Source organism: Leucopleurus acutus (assembly GCF_964270905.1).
Source record: "Leucopleurus acutus genome assembly, chromosome: 20".
Lineage (NCBI taxonomy): Eukaryota > Metazoa > Chordata > Mammalia > Artiodactyla > Delphinidae > Leucopleurus > Leucopleurus acutus.
In genome coordinates this window covers 36,455,502-36,473,567 of record NC_139162.1, presented here as the reverse complement: position 1 = coordinate 36,473,567, position 18,066 = coordinate 36,455,502, and the positions used below count along the sequence as shown (strand labels likewise).

The 18,066-nt window shown below is 37.3% G+C and overlaps 1 protein-coding gene across 1 annotated transcript in view; it reads right to left on the bottom strand.

Moving 5' to 3' along the window:
- Window positions 1-18,066, bottom strand: part of ITFG1 (integrin alpha FG-GAP repeat containing 1) — a 238,738-nt gene that overhangs the window by 66,394 nt on the left and 154,278 nt on the right. The window contains exons 11-12 of the mRNA XM_082863446.1: window positions 2,641-2,791; window positions 994-1,102 (exon numbers count right to left, since the gene is read on the bottom strand). Of these exons, the coding sequence (XP_082719572.1) occupies window positions 994-1,102; window positions 2,641-2,791 (260 nt within the window). The remainder of the gene's footprint in view (window positions 1-993; window positions 1,103-2,640; window positions 2,792-18,066) is intronic.

Below are 18,066 nucleotides of genomic sequence, written 5' to 3'. Positions count from 1 at the left end.
CAGAGAAGATATACAGATAGCCAACAAACACATGAAAGAATGCTCAACATCATTAATCATTACAGAAATGCAAATCAAAACTACAATGAGATATCACCTCACACCAGTCAGAATGGCCATCATCAAAAAATCTACAAATGATAAATGCTGGAGAAAAGGGAACCCTCTTGCACTGTTGGTGGGAATGTAAATTGATACAGCCACTATGGAGAACAGTATGGAGGTTCCTTAAAAAACTAAAAATAGAACTACCATATGACCCAGCAATCCCACTACTGGGCATATAACCTGAGAAAATCATAATTCAAAAGGAGTCATGTACCACAATGTTCACTGCATCTCTATATACAATAGCCAGGACATGGAAGCAACCTAAGTGTCCATCGACAGAAAAATGGATAAAGAATATGTGGCATGTATATACAATGGAATATTACTCAGCCATAAAAAGATATGAAATTGAGTTATTTGTAGTGAGGTGGATGGACCTAGAGTCTGTCGTACAGAGTGAAGTAAGCCAGAAAGAGAAAAACAAATACTGTATGCTAACCCATATATATGGAATCTAAAAAAAAAAATAGGTCATGAAGAACCTAGGGGTAGGATGGGAATAAAGACGCAGACCTACAAGAGAATGGACTAGAGGACATGGGGAGGGGGAAGGGTAAGCTGTGACAAAGTGAGAGAGTGGCATGGACATATATACACTACCAAATGTAAAACCGATAGCTAGTGGGAAGCAGCCGCATAGCACAGGGAGATCAGCTTGGTACTTTGTGACCACCTAGAGGGGTGGGATAGGGAGGGTGGAAGGGAGGGAGACGCAAAAGGGAAGAGATATGGGGATATATGTATATGTATAGCTGATTCACTTTGTTATAAAGCAGAAACTAACACACCATTGTAAAGCAATTATACTCCAATAAGGATGTTAAAAAAAATTAAACGTTAATACTTAATAGTAATAATAAAACATATAAAACAAATACTCACCAATGACTTTAACAAAATAAGCATCTGCTTCAAAGTTATTTTTTAGTGTATGGATGGCAAAATCATTCTTTGTATATCCTTTACTTAGTACTACAATGTCCAAGATTCCCTGGAAAAAACATAAAAATGGTAAGAACTACTAGACTGAATGAAAAAAATGATGAAAATGCATGATATGTTTACCATGTAAATATAAACCTTATTTATTCAACTTGATGTTTAAAATAAAAATATTAAAAATATAAAAACTTGAATATTAAAATATAAATAAAATGAAAAACACCTATAATTTTAATCCCTGAAAATAACTGTTAGCATTTTGTACTTCCTTCCAGTCATATCTGCATGAATTTTTAAAGGTCTGTGATATGGAGTACCGAAGTGTTTCCAATCATCAGAGAAAGAAGGTACCTTTTCATCTGCCCTGGCCCCCATTATTTTTTTTTCCTAAAAAAGTGGGAAGCTTTGCTAATTTTATTGGGGGTAAAAAAGGTGTGTTCATTAAAATTTCCATTCTGCTGACTCTTAATGAGGTTGATCATTTATCATACCTTTTCATATGTTAGCTACTTGTGTTTTTTCTGTAAATTGCCTTAATCATGTTCTGTTTTTCCAGTGGGAGTTTCTGGTGACTTGTATCAGTTTGAACAAACCTTTCTACGTTAAGAATATTAATTATTTAATTATTTCATAGCTAATTTATTTCCCAGATTTAAACACAATTTTAAATTTCATTTATGATATTTTTATGTACGGAAATTAATTGATTTGTAGTTAATTCTCTTGATTTTCCCTCTTGCGATATTTTTACCAATTACTTTCATGCTTGGAAATTGCTTATGAAAAGTGAACGAACACAAGATTTGGTAGCAGAGAGACAGAGGAAAATAAGGACTTGGATAATTCATATAATTGAGAATTAGCCTCTTACAAAAAAAAAAAAACCAACCAACCAACCGGGCTTAGGGTTGGACATAATGTCTTGATGGAGATTTAACGTTTTAAAATAATCAAATTGTTTTACAAGGATATACTGTGACATATTAACTCTGGAATTTAACACGTTTTTTTCAGAATTTATTATTTTTCTGAGTGATAAACTGGCTTACTTTTAAAGAACAAAACAGCTTGGGAGATTCTATTTTCCCTCAACAATGCCCAGAAGCACTTGATAAACTGGTTTTTGACATTAGAAAGAAGAAAACCAGGGCCCTGAGCGCCTTTCCCAGGCCACCTGGCAACTGAAGACAGTCACAAGAATCTGTAGCAATAGATGCCAACTCTAGTTCACTAGGTTAAGAGAGAGTACACACTGAACCCATTCTTCTGTGATCTTGTGCGGGTTTAAGGGTCTGTTATCTGTTGGCTGTTCTTTTCTCTACTCGTGCACATGCACAATTGCTGTGAGCATGATTCTCTAGTGGTTTAATCTGAACAAGCATAAAATGAGATAAAAGCATTTTCGTATTTCACTGTACTAATCAGTCAGTGGTGTCAATAAATGTGTTCCCTCTGTCATTTAACATTAAAAGGAGCTTTCTTTAATTAACTCATTTGCTTTCATAATCTCATCTACATTTTCTGGTCAAACAGGGTGAAAGTGGATGGCAATTAGATTCCAAACACACAGAAGAGCTCTGAACTCACATCTTCGTAAATATCAAAGAAGGTGGCAACCACTGCATCTCTGATTTGGTTTAGGTCCATCAGCTCCCAGTAGACTTTAAACATACGACGCGCCCCCTCACAGCTTGCATTATTACAAGGGACATTCTCCAGTAAAAAGGCCTGCTGATTGCTGTGAGACAAAGGCAATGGCATTTAGTCAATATAACATATCAATGCTGAGTAGCATCAGCTATGCTGTATTTTACTAGAATCAAAGAGATGGTAAATGGTATATACTTAAGTAATATGAAAAAAATCCCTACATCTTACTAATTATTGTCCTGAGTCATAAAAAACTTAAATTGTTGGCTATTGTTTTTCAGCCTTTGGCAAAAATCCTGAGGTTAGTCAGTTGTTGGCCTCTCCTCTTTCGTGATTTCCAAGTCCATCTCTCCGCCCTTCCTTGCTGCTCCACAGCCATCGACCCTGTGTTTCATTACTGAGTTCCTGGACACTGTCATCATCCCTTTAGATTTGTATAACTCCTTAGGTAAAAACCTGCATTTTAAATAGAGATTCCTGACATCCCCAAGTCTTGTAAACCCAAAGCAGTAAATCTACAATGATACAATTTGAGCTTCCCAAACGGACAGTAGAGTAGATATTGCTGAGTACCTCTCAGATAAAAGATAGAAAAAAAAAAGTGTTGTACTTTGCATAGCTATGAAGTCCTCCCTTTTGAATCCTACTCTATAGGCAAAGTGGTGATGAGTTTAGATTTTGGAACCAGATTACCTGGATTCAAATTCTGGCTCTGTCATTTAGCAGTTACGTGACCTTAAACAAGTTATTTAACCTCCTGAAGACTCAGATCCTTATTTGTAAACTGAGTAACATGAGTACTTAAAGAACTGTTGTAAAAAAGAAATGAAATACCGAGTGCAAAATACGTAGAACAATTCCTGTCATTCACTTAGATCTTCGTAAAAGTGTTTGTATTATCATCACTCTTACTTATGTAGTGCAACACCATGCCATGTAAAAATATTTTCTTTAAATACAGAAGTAACTTTTGTAAATGGTGTGATTTGATGTAATGGCTCCTATTTATAGGCATTTTCTAATATTTACATTCCTTCAGGTCCCTCTATGTTACATAGAAAATAATAAGCTAAAAAGCTTAAATTTTATTACTGCTCAATTTTCTCTAATAATTATTTTAAATAAAACTAAAGACAGATTTCTTTTTTTCCATATGAAAATATTACTTTGGATATTACTTTGGGTCTGGGCAATTTGGAAAAGAAAAAAGTTCTATTATAAGAAAGGTAAATTTTTCAGTGTTCAATAGAGTAAGGAAACATGCAAAATATTCAATTTACTTGATGTACTTGACATATGATTAGCTTCACATTATTTTTCTAGATAAAAAATTCCAACAGAAATAGTTTAAACTCCCAGATTATAACATTTACATGGAAAACTTTGAGGTGGCTTTGATCAAGGCCTAACATATAATAGTGTTATTCCACTAGAAGGAATAATGATTTCTTCTTTGTCTCCTGTCTAATAACTGATTTTAAAATTCTAATTTGTAATACTTTTTCCAGGTAATTTACCCATCCTACCTTTGTAGCTAAACAATTTTACTAGATATTTCACAGAAATGAAGAACACTCTATTTTGTTATTAGATTATACTAAAACATGAGAACCAGCGATAAAGGTGGCCTTTCTTTTTTTTTTGGCTATGCCATGCAGCTTGTGAGATCTTAGTTCCCTGACGAGGGATCAAACCTGGGCCCACAGCGGTGAAAGCACTGAGTCTTAACCACTGGACCGCCAGGGAATTCCCAAGGCAGCCCTCTATAATCTTTTATAACCAATGCATCACACTGGCGACGTTTTGAGTGATAATTTGCCACTGGTTTCCCTTTTCACAACAGGGATGAAAGGATTTCATTATTGTATTATAACTCTGGGCACAATTTCAAATACACAACATAAGCTACAACAAAAACTCTAACTGCAGTTGCATAATTTGTCATTTTAATTTTTGATATGAGTTTGTAAAGATTATAAATGCCATGCACCATGGTTTTTGTCTGAATTCTCACTAAACAGGTTAGTCTTATACTCTGGAACATGGGGTCTATAAAATTTCAGTTCTTTTAAACTCCACTGAGCCCTACAGGTAGAGCCCAACAATCTTAAAAAAAATCTTAAAAAAAAAATTCCATTTAAACCCAGGAAGAAAGAATTCTGATTCATTCGGTTTGGAAACCCTTGGGGAGAAACAGTCTTGCTTCTTTTGAGTCAACGGCTCTATGTGTTTTTGGCAATTACAACCGATATAACTTTAAAAAAACATTTTTTTTCAAAACTATTGCAAAAGTTATTATAAAATTCAAGTAATAGAGACATTTAAAAAGTTGAACTCCTCCTTTCCAGGGAAAATCACTGTTAACAACTTGGTGTGCATCTTTCCAAACCTTCTTCTGGGAACATACAAATATTTAAGTATATATATCCTTCAAAAAAAACCACAAAACAAACCCAGTTGGGTTCTACTATACATATTATTCTGCAACTTTTTTCTTTCCACTCAATAACATAGCATACACATGGGGAAAAGGGATACAACCTGAATGAGGACTTCTGAAATCTATTTTGAAAATTCCCACCAGAGAAGTTGTACCAATTTATATCCCCCAGCAGCAGCCCATCAAACTGCCTGTTTCCCTACATGCCCATTCCTTTCAATGCTTACTCCATTATACAGCTCTGCCATCATTCGTTTTAACACCCTGCTATTGATAATCAGGTTGTCTTCAATTGTTCCCCATTACACACACACACACACACACACACACACACACACACACATACGTAATTTTTCCTTGAGAATTTGTATAAGAATTTCCAAATGAAGTCATCTGGTCAAAGGATATGCGTATTTTAAATGTGAATAGGTAAAGCTAAATGGCCTTCTAAAAAAATGTACCAATTTATACCTCTAGTATATCCTTCTTCATATCTTGCCAATATTAGTAACACTGCTTCTTATTTTTGCCAATTGGGTAGCTTAAAAATTATCTCATTCTCCTGATTATATGAGAGAAGCTGAGTATTACTTTTATGTTTATTATCTATTCATATTTCTTCTAAGAATTGGCACTTAAATTTTTTCAATTATTGGTTTTTAGATCTCTGATTGTTAAGGACATTAGCCCCTACCTGTTATTCTCATATTCTTATTTGCAAAATGTGTGTAAAAACAGTACAGAAATAGATACACAGATGTAGAGAACAAACTTATGGATACCAAGCAGGGGGAAGGGAGTGGGTGGGATGAACTGGGAGATTGGGATTGACATATATACACTACTATGTATAAAATAGATAACTAATGAGAATCTACTGTATAGCCCAGGGAACTCTACTCAATGCTCTGTGGTGACCTAAACGGGAAGGAAATAAAAAAAAGAGGGGATATATGTATATGTATAACTGGTTCTCTTTTGCTGTTCAGCAGAAACTAACACAACATTGTAAAGCAACTATATTCCAATAAAAATTAAAAAAAAAAACCCAACGGTACATTACCTCAAATAGCTGTTTTAAGGATTAAATGAGAAAATACATGGTAAATGGTTTAATATAGTGCCCAGTACATAGCACAACACACTTTCAATATCTGCTGTTATTATTATATGTGCTGTTATTATTACTCTGATATGTTATAAACATTTCACCCCAGCCTTTTATTGTTTTTAAAATGTATGGTTTCTTTCACTAAAAGGTTAATAATACTTATATACTCATTTATGTCAGTATTTTTCTCATGCTCTATAAGAAATGTTAAAGGAAGTCCATCAGGCAGATGGAAATAACACCAGATGGAGTATCTGCACTTACACGAAGGAATGAAGATCAGTGAAAATGTGAAATACGTAGGCAAACAGAAAAGATTTTCTTGTTATTTAAACCTCTTTAAAGATAACTGATAATTAAACAACACAGCATTGTGTTAATGACATAAGCAGATGTAAAATGTAAGGTTTCCTCAAAAAACTAAAATTTGAACTACCATATAATACAGCAATCCCACTTTTGGGTACATATTGAAAAGAAGTGAAACCAAGATCTCAAAGAGGTATCTGAACTCTCATGTTTGTTGCAGCAATATTCACAATAGTCAAGATATGGAAACAATCTAAGTGTCCATCAATGGAAGAATGAAAATGTGGTATATACATACACTGGAATATTCAGCCTTAAAAAAAGAAGAAAATCCTACCATTTGTGTCAACATGGATGAACCTAGAGGACATTATGCTAAGTGAAGTAAATCAGAAACAGAAAGACAAATACTGTATGGTATCACTTGTATGTGGAATATAAAAACACTGAACTTATAGAATCAGAGAGTGGAATGGTGGTTGCCAGTGGCTGAGGGGTGGGGGAAATGGGGAGATGTCGGTCAAAGGACATGAACTTTCAGTTATAAGATGATTAAGTTAAGGGGATCAAATGTACAGCATGATGACTATAGTTAACAATACTGTACTTTATACTTGAAAGCTGCTGTGAGAGTAGGGCTTTAATGTTTTTAACTATAACAATAAGAACAAGAAAATGGTAATTATGTGAGATAAAGGATATTAACTACCTTAATGTAGTAAACATTTTGCAATATATACATATATCAAATAATACTGTATACTTTAAACTTACACAATGTCACTATATGTCAATTATATCTCAGAAAGCTGGAAAAAAAAGGAAAAAATAAATCAATAAAAGATATCTGGAAAATCTCCAAATATTTAGAAATTAAACACCACTAAATAATCTACAAGCAAAAGAAGAAATCAGGCGGCCCCTCAGCGCATGAGGAGCACGTGCCTTTGGGAATTCTCCATGCGCTATCTCTGTTCACCCAGCTACCTGGGCTTGGGGCTCGCCCTGGTCTCTGCCTAGAGTGCCCGGCAGGAGCTGCAGGCTTTGATCACCCATTGCTGTGTCTGTGCCCCAGTAGCCGCAACTGCCCCGGGGGCTGTTCTGGAAGAGATCTGAGAGCTGGGTGGCCTGGGTCGTGAGAGCCCCGCACCTCTCGCATCGTGGTGAAGAAGAACAGTATTCCCAATGGAATAAAATGTCACATCCAGTCCTCCAGACAGTGCTGTGAAAGACTATTTTGTCAAAAGGTGCAGTTACTTTCTGTGATGTCAGCCTCAGAAGATGAATCTGCCTTAGATATCCCTAGAGTCCTTTAACTCGAACAAGCATTAACAAGACATGGGATACTAATGTTCTCCAAACTATTTCGCAAATATTGAGCTAGCCTCAATTCTCACCTCAAAACATGAAACATTTTGCCACCTGAGCAGTTCTGGAGGAGGAATCTGTGAGCAGTTCCAGGCACTGTGTTAGGCATTAGCTAGCATTACAGGATATGCCTCAAATACATGAGAGGGTCTGGGAAAAGGTCAAGACTTCTTAATGATCAGCACCCTCAAAGTGATGTACAGATAGAGGATTATGACTATGTCAACAATGGACCTGCCCAGAGGAACTCTGGCACCGATAACTGCAGAGGCAGAAATAAGAGATACTGGAGACAGGATTAAAATGGCTCAAAGAGGGGGGACCTTCAAGATTGTGGAGGAGTAAGATGTGGAGATCACCTTCCTCCCCAAAAATACATCAAAAATACATCTACGTGTGGACCAACTCTTATTACGGAACACCTACTGAACGCTGGCAGAAGACCTCAGACTGCCTAAAAGGTAAGAAAACCCCCAGGTACCTGGGTAGGGCAAAAGAAAAAAGAAAAAACAAGACAAAAGAATAGAGACAGGACCTGCACCTCTGGGAGGGAGCTGTGAAGGAAGAAAAGTTTCCACACACTAGGAAGCCCCTTCACTGGCAGAGACGGGGGGTGTGGGGTGGGAAGCTTCGGAGCCACGGAGGAGAGTGCAGCACCAGGGGTGCGGAGGGCAAAGTGGAGAGATTCCTGCACAGAGGATCAGTGCCGATCAGCACTCACCAGCCTGAGAGGCTTGTCTGCTCATCCACCGGGGAGGGTGGGGGCTGGGAGCTGAGGCTCGGACTTCGGAGGTCAGACCCCAGGCAGAGGACTGGGGTTGGCTGCGAGAAGACACCCTGAAGGGGGCTAGTGCACCACAGCTAGCTGGGAGGGAGTCTGGGAAAAAGCCTGGACCTGCCGAAGAGGCAAGAGACCATTGTTTCAGGGTGTGTGAGGAGAGGGGATTCCTTCCCTCTGTGCCCACAGAAGGCAGGGCACCGCTTAAGTTAGTTCCAGAGATGGGCATGAGCTGTGGCTGTCAGCTCGGACTCCAGAGATGGGCATGAAACAGTAACACTGCTGCTGCCGCCACCAAGTATCCTGTGTGCAAGCACAGGTCACTATCCACCCCCCACATCCCCCCCCAGGAGCCTGTGCAGCCCACCACTGCCAGGGTCCCATGATCCAGGGACAACTTCCCCGGGAGAACACACGGTGCACCTCAGGCTGTTACAACGTCACGGTGGCCTCTGCCGCCGCAGGCTCACCCTGCATTCCAATTATGACTACCCTACCCCTCCCTCTCCCCAGACTGAGTGAGCAAGAGGGACCTAATCAGCCACTGCTTTAACTCTCTCCTGTCTGGGTGGGGAACAGATGCCTGAGGGCAACCTACATGCAGAGGTGGGGCCCAAACCAAAGCTGAACCCCAGGAGCTTTGCAAACAAAGAAGGGAAAGGGAAATTTCTCCATGCAGCCTCAGGAGCAGTGGATTACAACCCCACAGTCAACTTGATGTACCCTGCATCGGTGGAATACCTGAAGAGACAACAAATCATCCTAAAATTGAGGCGGTGGACTTTGGGAGCAACTGTACACTTGGGGTTTGCTGTCTGAGGCTGATTTGTTTCTGATTTTTATGTTTATCTTAGTTTACTTTTTAGCGCTTGTTATCATTGGTGTATTTGTTTATTGGTTTGGTTGCTCTCTATTTTAGTATTTTTTTATTTTAATAATTTAAAAAAGTTTAAAATTTCTTTCTTTCTTTTCTTCTCCCCTTTCTTCTGAGCCATGTGGCAGAAAGGGTCTTGGTGCTCCGGCCTGGTGTCAGACCTGAGCTTCTGAGGTGGGAGAGCCGAGTTCAGGACACTGGACAACTAGAGACCTCCCAGCCCCATGTAATATCAGCAAGAGTTGCCCAGAGATCTCCATCTCAACACTAAGACCCAGCTCCACCCAACGGCCAGCAAGTTCCAGTGCTGGATGCCCCATGCCAAACAACTAGCAACACAGGAACACAACCCCACCCATTAGCAGAGAGGCTGCCTAAAATCATACTAAGTTCACAGATATCCCCAAACACACCACCAGACATGGTCCTGACCACCAGAAAGACAAGATCAAGCCCCACCCACAAGAACACAGGCACCAGTCCCCTCCACCAGGAAGCCTACACAAGCCACTGAACCAACCTCACCTACTAGGGGCAGACATCAAAAACAACGGGACCTACAAACCTGCAGCCTGCGAAAATGAGACCCCAAACACAGTAAGTTAAACAAAATGAGAAGACAGAGAAATATGCAGCAGATGAAGAAGCAAGGTAAGAATCCACCAGACCAAACAAATGAAGAGGAAATAGGCAGTCTAACTGAAAAAGAATTCAGAGTAATGATAGTAAAGATGATCCAAAATCTTGGAAATAGAATGGAGAAAATAAAACAAACATTTAATAAGCACCGAGAAGAACTAAAGAGCAAACAAACAGTGATGAACAACACAATAAATGAGATTAAAAACTCTCTAGAAGGAATCAATAGCAGAATAACTGAGGCAGAAAAACGGATAAGTGACCTGGAAGATAAAATAGTGGAAATAACTACTGCAGAGCAGAATAAAGAAAAAAGAATGAAAAGAATTGAGGACAGTCTCAGAGACCTTGGGGACAACATTAAACACACCAACGTTCTAATTATAGAGGTCCCAGAAGAAGAAAAGAAAAAGAAAGGGTCTGAGAAAATATTTGAAGAGATTATAGTGGAAAACTTCCCTAACATGGGAAAGGAAAGAGTCAAGTCCAGGAAGCACAGAGGGTGTCTGATACAGGATAAACTGAAGGAGAAACATGCCAAGACATATATTAATCAAACTATCAGATATTAAATACAAAGAAAAAATAATAAAAGCAGCAAGGGAAAAGCAAAACATAACATACACGGGAATCTCCATAAGGTTAACAGCTGACCTTTCAGCAGAAACTCTGCAAGCCAGAAGGGAGTGGCAGGACACATTTAAAGTGATGAAAGGGAAAAACCTACAACCAAGATTACTCTATCCAGCAAGGAACTCATTCAGATTCAATGGAGAAATTAAAACCTTTACAGACAAGCAAAATTTAAGAGAATTCAGCACCACCAAACCAGGTTTACAACAACTGCTAAAGGAACTGCTCTACGCAGGAAACACAAGAGAAGGAAAAGACCTAAAATACAAATCCAGAACAATTAAGAAAATGGTAATAGGAACATACATATCAATAACTACCTCAAATATAAATGGATTACATGCTTTAACCAAAAGACACAGACTGGCTGAATGGATACAAAAAGAAGACCTGTATATATGCTGTCTACAAGACACCCACTTCAGACATCGGGACACATACAGACTGAGAGTGCTGGGATGGAAAAAGATATTCCATGCAAATGGAAATCAAAAGAAAGCTGGAGTAACAATACTCATATCAGATAAAATAGACTTTAAAATAAAGAATGTTACAAGAGACAAGGAAGGACACTACATGATGATCAAGGGATCCATCCAAGAAGATATAACAATTGTAAAAATTTCTGCACCCAACACAGGCGCACCTCAATACATAAGGCGAATGCTAACAGCCATAAAAGGGGAAATCAACAGCAACACAATCATAGTAGGGGACTTTAACACCCCACTTTCACCAATGGACAGATCATCCAAAATGAAAGTAAATAAGGAAACGCAAGCTTTAAATGATACATTAAACAAGATGGACTTAATTGATATTTATAGGACATTCCATCCAAAAACAACAGAATACACTTTCTTCTCAAGTGCTCATGGAACATTCTCCAGCATAGATCATATCCTGGGTCACAAATCAAGCCTTGGTAAATTTAAGAAAATTGAAATTGTATCAAGTATCTTTTTCGACCACAATGTTATGAGACTAGATATCAATTACAGGAAAAAATGTGTAAAAAATACAAACACATGGAGCTAAACAATACACTACTAAATGACCAAGAGATCACTGAAATAATCAAAGAGGAAGTCAAAAAATACCTAGAAACGAATGAGGATGAAAACACGATGACCAAAAACCTATAGCATGCAGCAAAAGAAGTTCTAAGACAGAAGTTTATAGTAATACAATCCTACCTCAAGAAACAAGAAAAATCTCAAATAAACAACCTAATCTTACACCTAAAGCAATTAGAGAAAGAACAAAAAAACCCCCAAAGTTAGCAGAAGGAAAGAAATCATAAAGATCAGATTAGAAATAAAGGAAAAACAAATGAAGAAAACAATAGCAAAGATCAATAAAACTAAAAGTTGGTTCTTTGAGAAGATAAATAAAATTGATAAAACATTAGCCAGACTCATTAAGAAAAAAAGGGAGAAGACTCAAATCAACAGAATTAGAAATGAAAAAGAAGTAACAACTGACACTATAAAATACAAAGGATCATGAGAAATTACTACTAGCAACTATATGCCAATAAAATGGACAACATGGAAGAAATGGACAAATTCTTAGAAAAGCACAACCTTCTGAGACTGAACCAGGAAGAAAAAAATGAACAGACCAATCACAAGCACTGAAATTGAAAATGTGATTAAAAACATTCCAACAAACAGAAGCCCAGGACCTGATGGCTTCACAGGCGAATTCTATCAAACATTTAGAGAAGAGCTAACACCTATCCTTCTCAAACTTTTCCAAAATATAGCACAGGGAGGAACACTCCCAAACTTATTCTTTGAGGCCACCATCACCCTGATACCAAAATCAGACAAAGATGTCACAAAGAAAGAAAACTACAGGCCAATATCACTGATGAACATAGATGCAAAAATCCTCAACAAAATACTAGCAAACAGAATCCCACAGCACATTAAAAGGATCATACACCATGATCAAGCGGGGTTTATCCCAGGAATACAAGGATTCTTCAACATATGCAAATCAATGTGATACACCATATTAACAAACTGAAGGATAAAAACCATATGACAATCTCAGTAGATGCAGAAAAAGCTTTTGACAAAATTCAACAAGAATTTATGATAAAACCTCTCCAAAAACTAGGCATAGAGGGAACCTACCTCAACATAATAAAGGCCATATATGACAAACCCAGAGCCAACATCGGTCTTAATGGTAAAAAACTGAAAGCATTTCCTCTAAGATCAGGAACAAGACAAGGCTGCCCACTCTCACCACTATTAAGGAAACACTGCCATTTACCACTGCAACAAAAAGAATAAAATACCTAAGAATAAACCTACCTAAGGAGACAGAAGACCTGTATGCAGAAAACTATAAGACACTGATGAAAGAAATTAAAGATGATACAAACAGCTGGAGAGATATACCATGTTCTTGGATTGGAAGAGTCAACATTGTGAAAATGACTATACTACCCAAAGCAATCTACAGATTCAATGCAATCCTTATCAAATCACCAATGGCATTTTCCACAGAACTAGAGCAAAAAATTTCACAATTTGTATGGAAACACAAAATACCCTAAATAGCCAAAGCTATCTTGAGAAAGAAAAATGGAGCTGGGGGAATCAGGCTCCCTGACTTCAGAGTATACTACAAAGGTTCAGTAATCAAGACAGTATGGTACTGCACAAAAGCAGAAATACAGAGCAATGGAACAGGACAGAAAGCCCAGAGATAAACCCACACACATACGGTCACCTTATCTTTGATAAAGGAGGCAAGAATATACAATGGAGAAAAGACAGCCTGTTCAGTAAGTGGTGCTGGGAAAACTCGACAGCTACATGGAAAAGAATGAAATTACAACACTCCCTAACACCATACAGAAAAATAAACTCAAAATCGATTAAAGACCTACATGTAAGGCCAGACACTATAAAACTCTTAGAGGAAAACACACGTGGAACACTCTATGACACACATCACAGTAAGATCCTTTTTGACCCACCTTGTAGAGAAATGGAAATAAAACCAAAAATAAACAAATGGGACCTAATGAAACTTGAAAGCTTTTGCACAGCAAAGGAAACCATAAACAAGATGAAAAGACAACCCTCAGAATGGGAGAAAATATTTGCCAACGAACCAACTGACAAAGGATTAGTCTCCAAAATATACAAGGAGCTCATGCAGCTCAATATCAAAAAAACAAACAACCCAGTTCAAAAATAGGTAGGAGACCTAAACAGACATTTCTTCAAAGAAGATATACAGATTGCCAACAAATACATGAAAGAATGATCATTATCATCACTAATCATTAGAGAAATGTAAATCAAAACTACAGTGAGGTATCACCTCACACTGGTCAGAATGGCCATCATCAAAAAAATCCACAAACAATAAATGCTGGAGAGGGTGTGGAGAAAAGGGAACCCTCTTGCACTGTTGGTGGGAATGTAAATTGATACAGCCACTAGAACAGTATGGAGGTTCCTTAAAAAACTAAAAACAGAACTACCATATGACTCAGCAATCCCACTAGTGGGCATATACCCTGAAAAAACCATAATCCAAAAAGAGACATGTACCACAATGTTCAGTGCAGCACAGGGAAATGACAAAGTACTTTGAACTGAATGAAAATAAAGACACAGCACATCAAGACTGGCAGTATGTCACTAAAGCAGTATTTAGATGGAAATTTATAGCACTAAACACTTCATTAGAAAAGAAGATCTCAAATCAATGATCTCACTTTCTTCCTTAAGAAACTGAAGTATAAGAGCAAATAAAATTTAAAATAAGCAGAAGAAATGAAATAATAACATAGAGGAAAGCAAAGAAGTAGAAAACAGAAAAACAATAGAGAAAAATCAACGAAACCAAAAGCCAGTTCTTCGGGAAGAACAATTTTAAAACTGATAAACTTCCAATGAGAATGGCCATTTAAAAAAATTAAAAAGAGAGAAGATACAAAGTACAAATAACAGGAATGAGACAGGTAACAGCACAACAGATTTTACTGATATTAAAAGGATAATGTTATGAAAATTTTTGTGCCAATATAATTGATAAGTTAGATGAAACGAACAAAATCCTTGGAAGTCACAAATGACCAAAGCTCATTCATAAGATAAAGAAAGAAATTCAAATTGCAGTTTTAAGCCTTCTGAAAAACCCCAGGTCCAGATGGCTTCACTGATGAATTCTGCCAAATTTTTAGAGAAGATATAATATCCATTCTACACGAACTCTTTAGAAAATTGTTGAGAGAGACATGCTTCCCAACTCATCTAAGAAGCCACATTACACATCAAATTAGACAAAGATATTATAAGAAAACTACACACCAATATTCTTCACGAACACAGATGCGAAAAGTTTTAACAACATTCTAGAAAATCAAATCCAACAGTAGAGTCAGATCTTGCTTTGCATGGTACAGTGTTCACTCAAACTCATACATATCTTGCTTCATGATAACCAGAGAACCATGCAAAGATACGACATGATTCTGATATGGACATATTTCAGTGAACTAAGTACCTTGCAAATTGAAGACTACAGATAGAATAAAAAGATAAAAAATCATGATCAACTTGGGTTTATTGTAGGAATGCAAAGTTGTTTTAATATTTTAAAATAAATCAGTTCAATTCACTAGATTAATAAATTCAAAAAGGAAAACCATATGATCATCTCAATAAAGGTAGAAAAATATTTGACAAAATCCAATATCCATTCCTGATCCAAAATTGTAGCAAACTAGGAATAGAAGGAACTTTCTCAACATGATACAGGGTGTTCACAGAAAACGTACACTGAACATCATAGTAATAGTGAAAGACTGAATGTTGTCTTCCTAAGATCACTCTTCCTCCAAGACAATGATGTCTGCTCTCACCATATCCATTCAACGTTGAATTACAGGTTGTAGCCATTGTAAACGGCAAGAAAAACAAAGAAAAGGTAACAAGATTGGAAAGGAAGAAAAACAGTCTTTATTCATAAATTATCTGACCACCTACTTAGAAAATCCTATAATATCTATTAAAAAAACCTAGTAGAACTAATAAGTACATAGAGCTAGGTGGCAGAATACAAGATCAATATACAAAAGTCAGTTGTATTTCTGTATGCTAGCAAACAACTATCAGCAATTTCAATAAAAATGTACAAGTGACAAAAGCAATAAAAAATGCAATACTTGCATACTGACAAAAGATGAACAAGACCTGTACACTGAAAAGTATAACACACTCCTGAGAAAATTAAAGACCTAAATAAAATAAAAGGACACACACACATCCACACACACAGTGGTCACGGGCAGAAGACTCGATATTGGGCAGAAGATTCAATATTGTTAATATGTCAGTTATCTCCATATTGACTTACAGATTCAATGTAATATCAATCAAAATCTCAGGACATTTTTTTTTTTTCAGAAATTGATGAACTGATCCTAAAATTCACAGAAAATGTCAAGGACCTAGAATGGCCAAAATGATGCTGGTAAAGAAGAATAAAGTTTAAGGACTTACACTACCTGAATTCACTATTCATTGTAAACCAGCAGTAATTAAAGCATGTGGTACTGCTGCAAAGATGGGCAGTAGATCATTGGAATAGAATAGAGAGTGAAGAAATATACTCACCAACACACATATGGTTAATTGATTTTCAGCAAAGATTAAAGGCAATTACGTGGAAAGAAGATGTCTTTTCAACAGATGGTGCTGGAACAATTTACCAAAAAATGAACTTGGATCCATATCTTGCACCATATAGAATAATTAACTCAAAATGGATCACAGACCTACAAGTAAAATGTGGAACTATAAAAATTCAAGGGGAAAGCATAGGAGGCAATCTTTGTGACTGAATTAGGTAAAAATTTCTTAGATGTGACACTAAAAATCATAATCCATTAAAGAAAAAATCAATAAATTGGACTTTTTCAAAATTAAGCACTTCTGGGCCTCCCTGGTGGCACAGTGGTTGAGAGTCTGCCTGCCGATGCAGGGGACATGGGTTCGTGTCCCGGTCAGGGAAGATCCCACATGCTGCAGAGAGGCTGGGCCCATGAGCCATGGCCGCTGAGCCTGCGCGTCCAGAGCCTGTGCTCTGCAACGGGAGAGGCCACAGCAGTGAGAGGCCTGCGTACCGCAAAAAAAAAAAAAAAAAAAAAAAAAAAATTAGGCGCTTCTGCCCTTTGAAAGACAGTGTTCACAGAATGAAAAGACAAGCCAGAGATGAGAGGAAATATTTGTAATAAGAGGATCTGTATATAAAGAACTTTCAAAATGCAATCATAAAAAACAAATATCCCAAATAATATGAGGGCAACAGACTTCGACAGGTGTAGGTATATGTCAAAACTTGTCAATGTACACACTTTAAATATGTGAAGTTCACTCTATGTCAATTAAGGCTCAATAAAGCTGTGAAAAATATACGGTACTCCTTCATGAGAAAACACTAGAAACACAAGCAATAAAAGAAAATATAAGCTTGACATTGTCAAGACGAAAACATTTGTGGTTCAACGGACACCATCACGAAAATGAAAACACAACCCACAGAATGGGAGAAAATTTTGTAAATCATGTATCTAACAAGAGCCTTGTATCTAGGATATATAAACAGTTATTATAACTCAACAATAAAAAGACAAATAAAGGGGCAAAGGGGGCTTCCCTGGTGGTCCAGTGATTAAGATCCCTGGTGGTCCAATGGTTAAGAATCTGTCTTGCAATGCAGGGGACGCAGGTTCGATCCCTGGTTGGAGAACTAAGATCCCACATGCCATGGGGCAACTAAGCCCACGTGCCGCAACTACAGAGCCCACATGCTACAACTAGAGAGAATCCTGTGCACCGCAATGAAGTGAAAAGCCCATGTGCTGCAACTAAGACTATTTATAACAATTTATAAATAAATAAATATTAAAAATAAAATGGGCAAAGGATCAAAATGGACAACTATCCAAGCAAGATACACAAATGGCCATTAAGCACAGAAAAACAAGCTCAACATCATTAGTCATCAGGAAACTGCAAACCACAGTGAGATAACACTTTACGTCTATTAGGATGGCAACAATAAAAAAGACAGGTAATAACAAATACTGGTGAGTTTATGCAAAAATTGGAACTCTCATACATAGTTGATGGTAATATAAAATAGTGTAGCTGCTTTCGCAAATAATCTGGTAG